Raw genomic sequence first — 16939 nt, 5'->3', positions numbered from 1 at the left:
GAATGGGGCAGTGGTGTGGAGCAGTGGTCAGAGCAGCAGCGTGGAGCAGTGGTCAGAGCAGCAGTGTGGAGCAGTGGCCAGAGCAGCAGTGTGGAGCAGCGGTCAGAGCAGCAGTGTGGAGCAGTGGCCAGAGCAGCAGTGTGGAGCAGTGGTCAGAGCAGCAGTGTGGAGCAGTGGTCAGAGCAGCAATGTGGAGCAGTGACACAAACAGCAGTGTATCACAAGTCTATGCAAGACAGAAGAAAAACCACAAGGCATTCACCTGAAGCACTCTAGTAAAAATATTTACCTGTATAATTGGGCAATATTTAATCATGTGAAGCAAGTACCACATGCTGCCACAAAGCAGATAATGACAGAAGCCGAATCTGAGAGAACAGACAGCAGTACTGACACATTCTGCGTGTAAGATGTACATCACACAAACAGGAATAGAATAGAAAGATAACAGCCTAACAAAATGCTTGTCATCTTTACAACATATCCATTCTCAGTGCTTGACCGCCTAAATGGAAAAACAAACAGCTATTACAAACTGAGTAATAAGGAAACTAAAAGGATGAGGCAGGCTCAATAAGGAAATGAATTACTACAAAGTGCAAGAGATGGAGGAGGAACAAGAAGGCGGTATTGATATTTAACAGGGCTTCTCAACAGCGTGTTTCATGGGAGAGCAGCGGACAGAGCCGTGACCGGACCGCAGACTTTTGGGGTCGACCGCAGGTTCCTGGTGACCCCTGCCGGTCCTTCACTTGACTATCAGGGAACATTCCCCCAGGGGAATCTCCGGGAACCAGAACCGCAACTTTTGAGATCACGCTGGGTTCCGCAGAGTCTTTGGGTCCCTTTGGTTTTGCGTCACCTGTTATCTTTCCGGAGAGAGGCCACCAACAGTGGGACAACGGAACGAGACTCGGCGGCTCCCTGTCCGTTGTCATGTTTGTTTTCCGAGCGGTCTCGCGAGTCCGCTCGCTTCCCGCCGGCAGGCTCCGAGCCCTCGGGGTGTTACGGAGGAATGTGCGCTGCTATTGGAAGTCCTCCCTGTGCGGCGGTAACCCAACACACCATTAGCGTACTAAGAGACGACGTTTTCTTTTTCTCAGGAGAGAGAGAGGGAGAGAGACAGTGACAGAGAGAGAGACAGAGAGAGGAGAGACAGTGAGAGAGAGCGACAGTGAGAGAGAGAGCAAGAGCGAGAGAGAGACAGTGAGAAACAGTGAGAAACAGTGAGAAACAGACAGAGAGAGATAGAGAGAGAGAGAGAGAGAGAGAGAGAGAGAGAGAGAGAGAGAGATAGAGAGAGAGAGAGAGAGTGAGAGACAGAGAGAGAGGAGACAGTGAGAGAGAGCGACAGTGAGAGCGAGAGAGAGAGAGACAGTGAGAGACAGTGACAGACAGAGAGAGAGAGAGACAGAGCGAGAGAGAGAGACAGAGAGAGAGCGAGACAGTGAGAGACAGAAAGAGTGAAAGATAGAAAGAGAGAGGAATGAAGAATGATTGTTGCATGAATACCACAGGCCTGTGTCCGTGGAGCCAGCAGCCTACACAGGAATAGCGCAGGGAGCAGCAGAAGCAGCGCAGTGCACACACTGACACCACTCTGCACAGGAGACAAATGGCTGCCATTTTCCCCCCCAGAACAAATGCGCCAATTACAGTGCAGCGAGCTCTTTGTCCCTCGCACAAACCCGCTCACACATTTTCAGCAATACGCACGGCTTTCATTTGTCTCTCGCACAAACAGGCCCATTCACACTGCCAAAGATAAACTCCTCAGTCTCTTTCTGTGCCTTTCTTAGCTAGACACTGGCTGCGTCCGTTCACCGACGACCACGGCCAGTCTGTCCCAGCTTTCCTGAACACGAAGCCCTGTCTGTCTTCAGTTATGATATTCCACCCCACACACTCACCCAATGATTATAGCCAACATACGCAAACACACTCAATCACACACACAGATGTGCAGAGATTACACACAGACACACACAGACTCTCTCACACACACACACACACACACACACACACACACACACACACACACACACACAGACTCTCTCTCACTCTCTCTCTCTCACACACACACACACACACACACACACTCCAGGTACTCTGTTCCAGGGTTGGCCATCCACTGTTTCCTGCCCCCCCTGCTCTCTTCAACATTAAAAGCAGGAAGTCAGTGCACACCCCACACTCCTGCACTTTCTGAACACAGTTAAAATACAAATACAATCATCAAACTCTACTTCCAATTCAAATTCTCAGTCATTCCCATTCTCTTATTCTCACTCCGCAGCTCAAAAGCAATTTTCTCACAACCCTAACACTAACAAACCATTTTTGGTCCCGCCCCAAAATCTATGCTAGCACACATTCCAGTATGGAAGCACAGAATGTGCTAAATAGTGATAAATGAATGGCTGTGGATGAACTTTGGTTCAGGAACTGGGTAACAGCTCTGCCGGTAAAAGAGTGATTAGAGATAATGAGGAAGATGATGGGATGTTTGTGCTCCTTCAACAGTAATTACAGCAATTCAGCATCCCTTAATGCACACTCATAACACACACACACACACACACACACACAAACACACACCTGCTCACACACACTTGGGAGGAAAAACATACCAACACATACCAACACACAAACAAACTCCCCTGAACACGCCCGCACTGTTTCTCTCCCAAACATGCACTCAGACTCAATGTGCTTTACTGGCATCAAATTAAATCTAAAAATATAAGCTTATTGCCAAAGCATTACCCACAAGAAGCGTAGCAAATCAAATCAGGTATGCACACACTCTGACTTATAGAAGCCCACAATCCCCACTGTTGTTGGTCCCAGCTGTGATTTCCACCGACAGGAAGGGGTAGGACCTGCTTTTTCAGGGCTGGTCCTGCTGATAGACTATCAGCCTGGACAAACAGGACACCGCCTGCCCAGCACGCAGGAATTCAACCTAAAGCTTCTCAAACAAACCGCGAAGGAGGGCAAACGTCGAGTCCACCATCTTCCCACAGGAAGACATTTCTTTAGACAGGCTGACCCGGTTGGTACAACAGCGCTAACACCGCTGACACCGACGGTCAACATTACGCACACCACCACCAACGCCTAGCGTGAAAATATTTCAAATACCCCCAACACTGACACTCACATAATCAATACAACTTTGTTTCCCAGGTAAATACAATGGACACAAATGACATGGATAAGTTTGTAAATATTTAGATAATGCTAGACACCACAAGTACAAGCGACAGCACCAATACAACTGACACCGCTGACACAAACTCTGCTTTAAATACCACCGCCACCATGTTACCAACGGCCACGGCACTAAAGACGCAAACACCGGCAACACCACAAACGTTACAACACGGCACAGGAGCAGTGACTGCGGTAGGAAGGGCCTCCTACAGCACCGCGAACAATGAGAGCCAAAGAGAGCGGTCTCGTCCCACGTCCAGTTTAAGAACAGACCGCTGTTATGCCAAGGAGAGGCGGTACCTCCATATCTGCTGTACATGTTTGCCGGTGCGGAGTCGCCGTGGAGCGTGCCGTTTCGGCGCTGCCGAATACCGAGCGGGGAGGAGCGCGTCTGGGGCGAGCGGGCCTGGCGCGGAGATCCTGGGCTCTGGCCGAGCTTCCTCCACTTCATCTCCGGGGGCCCCTCGCTCTCCGGGGCAGAGCGAGAGAGCGAGCGAGAGAGAGAGAGAGAGCGCAGGAGGGAGAGAGAGAGCGCAGGAGGGAGAGAGAGAGCGCAGGAGGGAGAGAGAGAGCGCAGGAGGGAGAGAGAGAGAGCGCAGGAGGGAGAGTGAGAGAGAGAGTAAGAGGGAGAGCAAGTGAGGGAGAGAGCAAGAGCAGGAGGGAGAGAAGGAGAGAGAGAGGAGTAGAGTGAGAGAGAGAGAGAGAGAGAGGGCAGGAGAGGGAGACAGACGCGGATAGCGGAGGCGCAGCCAGGAAACAGGAGCCTGGTGGTCGCCCGGCCCACCCCCCCCCCTTCTTTTCCCACACTTCCCCTGTGCTTCCCCTCCTGACATCACTCTCACTTCCTGCCCCTCCCGCCCTCTTCCAGCTCGGCCGCCTCATTGTTTCCACTGGGGTGGAGCGAGGGAGGGAGGGATGGAAAGAAAGAGGGAGGTGGGGAGAGACAGAGGGACAGAGGCCTTCTCCCACCATCTCCCTCCCCCCTCCACCACCACCGAGCCCTGGTTCACCTCAGCGAGAATACCAAACAGCCGCATCACTCTGTCCTAACCAACCGCACCTGACCTCGTTTCCCCTACGGTTACGCAACCACACGTGTTCTCACTTAGACCGCCGCTCGCTGTCTGAGACCCCAGCTCAGAGCCCCAGCTCACTGTGAGACCCCAGCTCACTGAGACCCCAGCTCAGAGCCCCGCTCACTGAGACCCCAGCTCAGAGCCCCGCTCACTGAGACCCCAGCTCAGAGCCCCGCTCACTGAGACCCCAGCTCAGAGCCCCGCTCACTGAGACCCCAGCTCAGAGCCCCGCTCACTGAGACCCCAGCTCAGAGCCTCGCTCACTGAGACCCCCGCTCAGAGCCCCGCTCACTGAGACCCCCGCTCACTGAGACCCCAGCTGAGCGCAGAGACAAGAACCACCATTAACGCCAGTCACTGCCTCAGACGTTTAGATGACTATCTGACGAGCATGATTGATATTCCCCAAGCTCAACCTATAGCTTGCCATAGATGGAAATGTACAACCGCTCAGGTGAGTCAGTGGGTACTCGGGTGAGACTGTTGCCCAGATTCTGAGTGGATCCATTTTGGCTCTGCCCGCGATAACAGTCGCTGGGGGGAAAGCGCTATGGGGGCCACGGACCAGACTAGGCTGTGTGCTGTGGTCAGAGGGCGTGTGGGGAAAGTGGTTCCGGAGTCGGGCTGAACCAGTTCTGACGCCGAGACCAAGTCCAGGAGGCGCTAACATTTCCTACAGGAAGTGTTTAAGGACAGCAGTGTTCAAAGCCCCGGACGTGGAGGGCCGCAGGGTTGGCAGTCAGTTCCCATTTTGTTTCAGTGAAAATGAACCGAAATGTAATTAAAAAAAGGCTCCAAGAAATTGTTCTGAGCTGAAAGGATGTTTCAAATAATGAGTGGAATTTCCTGAACTGGGAATTTACCGCAACTGTGGAAGTTTGCGAGATCCAGCCCCGTTCAGATCAGCGCAGCTGTGTACCTGTTTGGGCAGGAGGCTTCACCTCAGGTAGCCCCTATGCGCCCCTACGCGCCAGCCGAGCGCATTAATAATGTAATTGCGTGATGTGATTTAATTTCCTCTTACAGCCAGAAGGAACACTGCAAGGTATCCGACGGGGATTCTGCCATGAGCTCACCGCAGGCTACAGTTTCCAGAGCAACAGCTAAGGTGTTTTTCACAGAACCGTAGCTTAGCAGAGCGGTCTGTGGACGCAATCCGGCGCCGTAGAGGATCATGGGAAATGTAGGCTCTTCTAGAAGGGGATGGAGACCGTTCTGTTTCTCTGCCTATCCCTCTCCACCCACCACCACGGCTCCCGCGCCAAAACTAACGCGGTCCGAGCAGGGTCATTTGCCACGGCAACAGTTGGGAGTTCCTATACGGGGTAGACCACGGCGCTGAACCAGCGGGAAAGAGAGATGAGGGGCTCACAGGTCCACGTACCAAAGCTGTTACTCAGAGACCGAACAGGACCCCCTTTCCTGTACGACCCTCCCCCAAAATCAGCCAGCCCGTTTCTTCCATTTGAAAACCAACAAGAAAGAGAGCAGAGCTGAGTTAATGAGCTTGAACATAAAACACAGGGGATGTGCATAAAACGCACAGAGCATGTGCATAAAGCAGAAGAAAGAGGCCGGAGGTGGGGTTCTGAGAGGGGGGGTAGACTACCGCATGTTTATTCGCCAATTATTTCAGCCCAAACTTCTATAGGCAAGCCCTCAGCTTTCACTGCCATTAAACTCTAATGACTTTCATGTGCTTCACTGAGACTTACCCCCCTCAACTCACTCAGCCTTTTGGGGGGGGGGGGGGGGGGCATGTTGTTTGTTGTGAGAATTTCTCTAGTGGGAAGAACCCCTACCACCAGCGTACCTGAGTGGAGTAGTAGAGTGTACCCCTTACCCCTCCATTCAGCTGATGACCAAAGGAAGGACACGGCCGTTTAACGCAGGCCGCATGCTGTGTCAACTCAAATTACCACAAAACCATCATAGCTCCGAGGCTTCATTTCTGGGAGGAAAGAATGCCAGTGATGACATTTGCATTTCATTTGATCCTGGTGGATAGGCCATCACTCACACAGACACGTGCGCACACCCACGCACACCCAATACCAGGTGTCAGACAGGTAGACGGGGGTAACTGAACGGGGCACAGCTCTGATATTCAGTGCCCTGATGAATGAAGGTGTGGAAGTGGTAGGGGAGTTTTTCCTCGGGGGGGGGGGGGTGATGTGGACTGGAATAAATAGACATTTCCGAGGCTGGAAGAAGGCGACGGGTGTGTCATACGGCTGCCTCCACTGGCTTCCTTTACACTTCCATTGTGTGTGTGTGTGTGTGTGGGTGGGTGAGTGAGTGTGTGCGTGTATATGGGTGGATGGGTGAGTGTGTGTGCATGTGAGAGAGAGAGAGAGAGAGAGTGAGAGACAGTGTGTAGGCAGGAAAGCATGACTGAGCACCACGCCCGACCGCACACATCATTTCCCTAAACGCAAACCATTCAGTCAGCTCAGTGCCACAGCCCACCTTCCCTTATCAGGGCCGGCTGGCAGGGAGCAGGTTGCCGCGACGACGGGGAAGTTCCAGCGCACAGCTACGCCCTCTCCTCACATCACAGTGAGAAACCACCGTGGCCCGAGAAGACTAATAATAGACCATTAGCACACCTATTAAACTCACACAGACCGATTTAACAGTGTGGAGAGCCAGAGAGACATGATGTATGAAAGTCTGGGCCCGTTAGCCTGAATGAGGCCACTGCTGCTACGCTAACCACCTAACCTCTAACTACCCACTCAAATGGATCATTAATTAATGTATTATACTGTTAAAAACACATACAGCCAGACCTCAAAGCAAAAACACAAAGCCTGTTAAAAATGACAATGGATGGAACGCGACTACCCCATTTTTTCCATAGATACTACATAGAAAAGACATGAATTCATTCATTAACATTTTAACACGTTAATTAACATTTTCAATTCAAACCACAGGGACTGATTACAACTACACTATTCTTGAGATGGACAGGCCTTTAAGGGTCTCTTCATTACACACGCATTTTCATTTTGATTGGTATGATAATTAGATTGGGTTTCAGTGGTGGGGACTGCCCATGGGAGTTGTGACTATGATGGGTGGGGTAACGTCTGAAGTTTGTAAACCACCACGCCGAGGCTAGATCGTATCGACCAACCTTTGAGGCAAGCGCTGCAATTAAAACGTTTAACTCTCGCTCCGTTAAGTTCGCCCGCTAGGCCGCTTGTTCACTTCCTTGAAGCCCATAATACTACAGCATTAATCCAGATGTACAGTGCTGCCATGTCCGCGGTTTCTGGCTCAATAGAACTACTTTGAAGACGAAGCCAAGAGTTTTAAAAAAAGAGAGAAAAAAAAATCAGTTTTTGGTCTGTTTTTCAAATATAACAGGAACGCGGTCAGACATAGATCTACCCGTGAAATGCATATCAGACTCTTCCAGGTACTGGAAAACTGGTAAAGTTATCAGACATATCCACCCACCCACCGCCTTCAACTCCTGAAGTCAGAAGTCCTACACACATTTCAAGAACATGTGGACACACACACAACGCGCACACACACACAGACAAACTAGGGCTACATGATCTATCGCATGTTTATCTTCATCAAGATATGAACAAGAGAGACACATCACAAAAGACTGATTGAACTACGCGGAACAGTAGTTATTTAAATTATGTCATTTTAAATTGATTAGCTGTTCATGTACAATAAAAACATGTAATGTATTTAATTTTTTATTCAGTGGGCATCGGCTATTCATTGTCTGGGGTCTATGTTAGCAGTATACCTAAAGCAGAAAGACATCAGAACTGTGCACACTTCAATATTTGTTTATATATCGCAAGTCATATCGTCATCACAATAATGAACAACGTTATCGCATATTTTCCTCATATTTGCATACTGTGCAGCCCCGACAAAAACACATGCACACGCAGTCACGCATAAGAAGGCACGCGCCCTTTAGCACATCTACAGTTCTACACACACAGGAGTGTTTACAACAGAAAACTGAGAAGGAAGTGAGAAAAGGGACCCTTAACCCAGTGATGGCGTACGGGGTGAGATCGGGGTGTCTCAGGGAGCAAAAGGGGGGCTGGGATAAAGGAGGGGGGGGGGGGGGGGTTTCTGGAACAGTTGTCCGGGGGGATCGGAATACTGATCTCCCAGGGAGCAGCTGTCTCTGAGCGCAGCAGGCTGCCTGCTGGGAGATCTGTCCCCAGACACGCAAGGAGTCTGCACCTGTGCGCAGAGACGCACGCACACGCACACATGATGCAAACACACACACCTAGTCACAAGGATGTGCATTCACACAGAGAGCAAATGCTTCCCTGTACATTAACAGGTATGCTCACACACACCGCTCATGTAGCCTTTGGCACATTCCTCATGAGACAGAACTCCCATAGCCCCAAACCACCCACACCGCCCCATTCACAGTGAGTCCAGCACACATGCCTTCATATTTAACATGCCATCTCCTCTACCCCATGCCTCCCCCACTGGGCCTCATGTGAATCCTTATCCCCCCCCCCCCACCCACCCACCCCTGGGACCCCATGTGAATCCTCCACTCGTGTGGAGATAACTGTCAGGAGCAGTCCATCACTCACCATGGACACAGTTACGCTGTGGGTTTTCCGCTATCCCACAACGCCTTGCAACAAAAACCAAACATCTGTGCCGCAGACAAAAGCGGCAAGGGTGGGGGCGCAGTTTCCCCCAGCGCTGTCAATCACCTGTCCCACAAGCCCAATGACAAACGCACATTTATACGTACGGGCACACACATAGGGAGCAGTGGGGTTTCACCTCCATCTACCCATCATCCACCAGTGAGTGTCTGCATCATGAACTATGTTCTCACGCTCAGAATCTGCACCATAGACTTAATAGAGCATGGACTACGTTCTCACACTCAGAATCTGCACCATAGACTTAATAGAGCACGGACTACGTTCTCACGGTCAGAATCTGCACCAGACTGAATACAGCATAGACTACATTCTCTCGCTCAGAATCTGCACCAGACTTAATAAAGCACGGATTACGTTCTCACCACTGTGAAAAAAAAATTTGTTTTTGTGTCTAGGGAAATGTGAGGAGATAATTACAAAAATAATGGATTCTGGTCTTAGCACACAGCAGACAAAGTGCCCCCCCCCCCCCCCCCTCACTTCACTAAATACGCTCAAGGGGCCAAACTGCTTACTCATAGACACCTGTTTAGAGAGGAAACTGAATAAAGGTGCCTGAGTCCATTTATATCGGCACTTAGACAATAGAGGCAAGCAACAAAGATTATTGGAAGCATTAGTGAGGTACAGTGGGAAACAGGACAGTGCACAATGACACAAAGCTCCAGTGCTGTCTGAGGTCCGAGTGCTTCAGGAGGAGCTGGGCCTTCATCCACGCGGCCCCGTCTCCTGAAAACCTGCTGGAGGAGGAGACGCATACTCCCCATTCTCCACATGCCGGCATGTCTCTGACAGAACCAAACAGGAAGGAGAGTTATTAATGAGCACGCCAACCCCCTCCAAACCACCCCAAACCCCTGCTGCCGCCCCAACCCCACAAACTCTGACTCAAAGCGCGTTCTATCGGCTCGACAGGTCGGACCAGTGTTGACACAGCTTTCCACGCCGACTGTCGAAAAACGCGAAGCGCGCGCCTCAGGGGGTGGGAGGCAGGGAGGGCGAGAGGGCCGCGGGTGGGAGTAGAGGTTTAAGGACGTACCGGCTGGCCAGACCGCGTCGGCAAGGCCGTCTGCCTTTGAAGACGCAGCACACCTGGAGGTTGTTTACAGAAATAAAACTCTGGAGCTCCGTCTCCAGGGAAACAATCACGCACACAAACCGACCGTGACATTTGCAATTTAATTCGCAGTGACCAGTGGAAGTCGTAAAACCATTAATATTTATATACAATAAAACGCATCCACATTATATGTGTGCATGCATCATATACTGCCTATGCACAGACAGTTACATTCAAAAACATTGGGCAGCATTGGATTCGAAACAAAACGAAAAATATGAAGGTTAAAGTGCAGACGGTCAGCTGTAATCTCAGGGTGTATTTACAGCGGTATCAGGCTTTGTACGCAGCAGCACCTGGGCTCAGTTTGAGCACAGACGCGTCAGTCCGGCCAACGCACGCTAACGGACGCCGCTGATCTCCTCCTCAGCAGCCGCATCACGGAGGGGGGTGAAGTCTCTCCTCTACCTGCCAGCAAGAGAGGGAGAGGTCTCGCGCCCCCTCCCTCCCGGTCACTGGGGGGGGGGGGCTATCAATTTCCATCTGGTAACGGGCGCCATTAAAGGCCCTGATTAACGAGCGGCACAGTCTCTGCCCGCGTCTGGCTCCGCGCTGATAAGAGGAGAGGCGCATTTCATCCCCCGGAGAGACACGGGGGGGGGGGGCTCAATCTCACCACGGTACAGACCCCGGAGAGACGCGGGGGGGGGGGCTCAATCTCACCACGGTACAGACCCCGGAGAGACGCGGGGGGGGGGGGCTCAATCTCACCACGGCGGTACGGACGCCGGGGGCGTGGGTCCAGTGAATTTATGAATATTACCCTCAAATTCCCCCCCTCCAAATGCATTCCATCACATCGTACATAAAAATGCTCATCCCAGCACCAAAAGTGCCTGTTGGGCTACTGAAAGAACTGCAATAGGAAGCCATTAGGTTCCCTGATTTAGAAACATACCCTAATCAATGTAAGAACCCATGTTCAATGTATGATCATGAATCATTGCTACTGTGCACTTAGAAGTTAAGCTAAAGGGAATAAAGCTAGTTTAAAATGAGTTGGATTGCAGAGCAAAAGAGCCACACAGACAGACTGAGGCCCCAAAGCACTGACTCAAAAGTCATTTTCAGCATCGGGCACTGAATGGCTGGGGCCACAGCTCAGGGCGAGTACACTGATCCTGGATCAGCCACCACAGCCACTCTAGCACTTGGCTTTCAAAGGCCTGTTTCTAAAAGGGTGACAAGGCAAAAAAATTAATCATTTTAAAATGGAAATTATCCTGGCAGACTCTGACACCACTGTTGCATATTTAATCAGAGCCCTTGCCATACATATAAAATTAATCATTTTAAAAAGGAAATTATCCTGGCAGCCTCCGACACAATTGTTGCATTTTTAATCAGGGCCCTGGCCATACATTACATACAAAAGCCATGAACGCCTTCAGGGTCACCACACCGTTTTGAGGACATGTAATGGCAGAGTAAAAAAAAAAAGGATGAAGTTAAAACAGCAGGTGCAAAACTAAAACAAAACAAAAGACCTCCCCAAAATAAGTATGTAGAAACGACAATAAAAACCTGCAGAGGGACTGGCTGCCTCCCGCAGATCCACACCCCGACCCCCTCCGTCAGCCTAATCCCCAGTTGGGCATTAAGCGGGGCGACGGTCTGTCGCTCGACGCCGCGGTAGTGAAGTTATGTTCCCTGACAGCCGGGACAGCTGAGCGCAGAGGCGGTGAGAAGTCGAAGCGAGGGAACCGCAGGGAGGCAGCCATCTTTTACTCTATTTTTATCTTTTTCAGCTTCATTGGACAGTACGGTATAGAGAGAGAGGAAGAATGGTTTGGACCGCCGATGTCAAGGCTGGCAAATGAGCATGTGGCTCTATAGGCTCGTGGCCTGTGTTACCTGAGCCTACACTGTCAGAATTGTGTTTTGTGATTTGTATTGTGTAATCCTATACTGTCAGGATTGTGTTGTTTGTGACCTGTGTTGTGTAATCTTATACTGTCAGGATTGTGTTTTGTGACCTGTATTGTGTAATCCTATACTGTCAGGATTGTGTTGTTTGTGCCCTGTGTTGTGTAATCCTATACTGTCAGGATTGTGTTGTTTGTGCCCTGTGTTGTGTAATCCTATACTGTCAGGATTGTGTTGTTTGTGCCCTGTGTTGTGTAATCCTATACTGTCAGGATTGTGTTGTTTGTGCCCTGTGTTGTGTAATCCTATACTGTCAGGATTGTGTTGTCTGACTGCTTGTTTTTACTCTAACTAAGGCGAAGCCAAAGGCAAATTTCCACAGAAGTGTACAGTAAAGTATTTTGTTTGACAGACACACACTCCTTTGACTATACAACAATGTGCTGTACAGTGTGATGTCACGGCATGGCGATTTGCATGAGCAGCTCTGTACTGGAGCACCCCGTGACTCACTCCAGAGAGGCGCTGACACTGACTTTCTGGACCTGCGGCCCGCTTCACTGACCTTAATCTGACAGGACTATTATGGGATGGCCATGGCCTGGGCCCTCTGAATGTCAAGGAGGGAAATCGCCACGTGACCCAGTGATCACGTCTTGTGTAAGGGCGGAAGGGAACGGCAGTATACGGACGAAAGAATCCACTTCTACACTGTATGAGTGTGTGTGAGTGTGTGAGTATCACTGTATCTGCCTGTGCACTTGCACACATGTACAATACGTCTGTGTGTGTATACGTATTTGTAGTGTGTAAGTGTGTGTGTTTGCACACGCTTACATGTGTTTACATACGTTTCTGCTCAACTGTGTGCATCCATGCGTGTGTAAAAGTGTGTGTGGCTGTGATCACGGTACATGAGTGGTGTTATTGTTAATAATTTAAGTCCTCTAAAAACCGCAGCACAATTTACAGCATTCACAAAGAAATCCTCCCCTTTCACATTACACAGAGAAACACAGGAAGTGGGTTGTATTCTCTGGAAAAACCTTTGGCTTCTGGGGTCAAATTCGGGGGGGGGCTCACATCACAGCATCACACATTTTCCCATGAGGGCGCTGCTCAGGGCCTTTTAATTAGCCGCATTTAAATTCTTCAAAACTCTTTCTCCCAGAAAACCTTTCTCCCAGAGGACTGGAGGAGAAAGGCGGGGCTGGAGCGTGTCGGCATGGCGATGGCGGGTTTGAGGGCGGAGATGCAACGGGACGGCCCTCCCGCTCTGCCCGTTTGGGGCGAAGGCAGGCACCGGTCGCTTAACGAACCCAGAAGAACGCCAATTACTCTAATTAAGCTTCTTCCTCAAGCCCCCTGGCGCCTGCTGTCCCACGAGAGGCTAACAGGATTAAAGGACCCCATAACTGCGCTTTCCATGTTGCTGCTGTGTGTTTGTGTGTGTTTGTGTGTGTTTGTGTGCGTTTGTGTGTGTGTTTGTGTTAGTAGCGTCTGTCAACATGCCTGTCAGTCAGAGTTGGGCGTCACTAAACTGTAAATGTGTCTGCGAGTTTCATTTTAATGCCTGTGTGTTATATATACACACCGAGCAAGCATCAGCGTATTCCTCTCGAGAGGCCTAAATATACTACCGTCTGCCATGCCATTCCTTCATTTATTTATTCAGCTTTTTACAATGCAAAGCAAATTCCTGAAAAGGCGAATGAAGGAATCACTGCAATTATTGCCAGCTGTGTTCTTAAATTGTGATCATGTCTGGCCTCATAAATGAAGCAGGAGCTGAAATATTGATCCCTTGGTATCAGACACCCCTCATTTCTACACTTTCACTGCAATATGCTACTGCTGTGGATCCACCCCCAGTACTGACTGCCCCTCCCATTTCCTATCCCATCAAGCACTTCTCCCCCAAGGGTTTCAAATAAAAACAAAGGGAAGTGCACACACACTCACGCATACACGTACACACATGTGCAAACACACACACATGCATGCGCACATGCACAAAAACAGGCACACAAGCACACATACATGCACAGACATACACAAATCATCCTTAAACATACAATTACAGATACAATCATGCATGTATGCGCACACACACACACTAACGTGCACATGCACACACACACACAGATATGCAGGCATGCACACCCGTTCCCATTCTCCAGCATATTTCTCTGGGCTCAGGTAACTCTGCGGAGCATTGCACAATGTCATATGCTCCAGACAACAGGCTGGTAAACGTCTGAAGCACGTGTTAAAACTCAGCTCAGGGAGGAGATGCAACATACAAACCGTCTCAAGTGTCTGCTCTCCAGTGACCCTCCATAATGGGGGTTAACTCCAAAAGCTCCCTCTGACATGAGATTATGCAGTAAAGTCCATAATACAGACACACACTGAGACAACGTAGCTTTTATAATACAGACACACGCTGAGACAACGTAGCTTTTATAATACAGACACACGGTGGTACAGGACGGAGACCACGTAGCTTTTGTAATACAGACACACGCTGAGACAACATAGCTTTTATGATACAGACACAGTAGTACAGGACTGAGACCACGTGGCTTTTATAATACAGACACACGGTGGTACAGGACTGAGACCACGTAGCTTTTGTAATACAGACACACGCTGAGACAACATAGCTTTTATGATACAGACACAGTAGTACAGGACTGAGACCACGTGGCTTTTATAATACAGACACGCGGTGGTACAGGACTGAAACCACGTAGCTTTTATAATACAGACACACGGTTATATAGGATTGAGACCATGTAGGTTTTTCACCCGCCGAGCGACCATCGGATTTCCCAGACAACCAGTAATTACAGCGTAGTGCCAATCACCAGCTGAAGACTAACGATGGTGTGGGTGCCGGCACTTAGCAGCTCTCAGCGCAGAGAGCACAAGGTTCATTTCTGTTAGCTAATGGTACCTTAAACTATTTTTAATTAGGCCCACATAAAAATAAAAAAGCAAAAACACAAAACACACTAACCACAGACAGATGAAAAAAGTGTCACGCTTAAAGAAATTAATTAAAAAGAGAAAAAACCTGTTGCATTCCAGCAATCCTGAGCACACAGCCAATCAGGGGCAACGCATCAAATCCCCAGGCAAATTTATCTGAAAGCCACCAATCGGTTGCTGGCCTGAGACAATGGAATGCAAAGTGAGTGATTCACAGCATGATGAATGGTTTTGCACCTGTGGTAAAACATTTACAGATCAATATCTCGCTTTTCCCTTGCCAAAAAATGGACTCTTCAGACACTATGTGGTCTGAGAGGGGGGCACTCTGGACCCATCAGAGCCGAACCGAGGGTGAAATCTTAGACCGGCGCTGACCAACGACCAGACCAAGTCAGCCCTATCTCCATATTTAGAGTAAGCCTGCCTTTCGTTTTTGGCCCCGTTTCGCTGCAGCGCTGACGCTAGGCTACCAGCAGTGGCATTTACGCCCAAGGCAGAGAGCCAGTTGGATTGCTCTGCAAATCACGACACCCCAAACAGCCAAATACCGCTCCCCCCCCCCTCCCCCCAGCACCCCAGTATCACACAGGGGTAAGGAGTTTCACTGTGGGCGGGGATGGGTGATGTAAACATGTTTACCTCCATGTAGCTAGTCCTATACCACCGCAGGTGGAGGCAGGGGTGGAGGCAGGGGTGGTTGTTAATATGCTGTTAAAACGCCGTAAGGACCAAAGACATACCACCGTCCCTGCCTTTAAATGTAGGTCAGGGGGGGGAAACTTCACTCTCTCACTCAAGTGGAATTTTTCCATGTCGCAAAACACTCGCAGGCGCCCCCTACCACAGTACCTGGAGTTTACCTCGCAAAAAAACCCCCCACCCAGACACGGTTTAATAACTAAATGCTCGTGTAAGTCTGTGAGAGGGGGGAATTATCCATATATCACCTGTTGTGCTATTCATTACCGGGGCTTCCATTACAGAGAGCCACACTTTAGTGCTCTGCACTGCACTAAAGAGCCACAGCCCACGTAAGCAGATTACCCAACCAGGCCTGCTGCTGCACTGACCCTGCCAAAGCATTCTGGGCCGTGTCCACTGCCTGCCGGCCAAGCGCAAGAGCTCTGCTCCACGACAGCACAGTAACAGTGCCTGAGAGAGCGAGGGAGGGAGGGAGGGAGAGAGACAGAGAGAGAGGGAATATATAGTGTGCCTATATGTCTGTATGTGCACATATATGTTCATGTGTTCAATGTTCTTTATATGTTCTTTTCTGTGCTTGGGCAACATAAGCTGTATCTTCTCATGCCAATAAAGCATTGAGGGAGAAAGACAGAGGGAGAGAGAAGGCACAGAGAACAGAATTTGAGCCCAAAGAATCAATATAAATAAAGAGACAGGAAAGAGACACAGAAAATAGAATATTACTGTTATGATACTTCCTTATTTGTACGAAACAATTTCACAACTGTTTATTTTGATTATTTTCCCCTGCCTCGCCTTCTCTGACAGAACTGTATCGAGTTACTGAGTGTAGAGCAAGAGAGAGAGGGGGGAGACACACACACACACACACACACACACACACACACACACACACACACACACACACACACACACACACACACACACACACACACACACACACACACACACACACACACACACACACACACACACAGAGAGAGAGGAGAAAAAGGCGAGAGACAGTGGGTGGTCATCTGTCACCGGCAGACAGGTCTAACATCACGAGTGCCCGCAGGTGAAGGCCACTCGCTCAACAGGTCCCCACAACCCTCCAGGACATTCTCCTCGTGCCACAAACACCGATGAGCAAAGCAGGTGTGCTCCTAGACGAGCAGCCGCTGTCCCGGAACAGCCAGCGCTCCCGCCCACCGTCGTTACGAGACCGGTGACCCTGCGTCGGGACGAGGCGGTGACCAAGTGACCGGATTAGAGGGAAGGGCACGTCC

General features: G+C 49.9%; 1 protein-coding gene across 3 annotated transcripts in view; it reads right to left on the bottom strand.

Annotated features, from left to right (window-relative positions):
• Positions 1-16939, bottom strand: part of ripor1 (RHO family interacting cell polarization regulator 1) — a 91889-nt gene that overhangs the window by 37217 nt on the left and 37733 nt on the right. Inside the window, exon 1 of one of the 3 annotated variants that reach the window (XM_061245474.1) lies at positions 3517-3644. The exons of the other annotated variants lie outside the window; for them this stretch is intronic. Within the exon in view, the coding sequence (XP_061101458.1) occupies positions 3517-3535 (19 nt within the window). The 5' untranslated portion in view covers positions 3536-3644. Of the gene's footprint in view, positions 1-3516; positions 3645-16939 lie in introns of those variants that run through there. 3 annotated transcript variants of the gene reach the window in all.

This window comes from Conger conger, chromosome 6 (assembly GCF_963514075.1).
Source record: "Conger conger chromosome 6, fConCon1.1, whole genome shotgun sequence".
Lineage (NCBI taxonomy): Eukaryota > Metazoa > Chordata > Actinopteri > Anguilliformes > Congridae > Conger > Conger conger.
The sequence above is the reverse complement of the archived record's forward strand: the minus strand, read 5'-3'. Positions and strand labels throughout refer to the sequence as shown.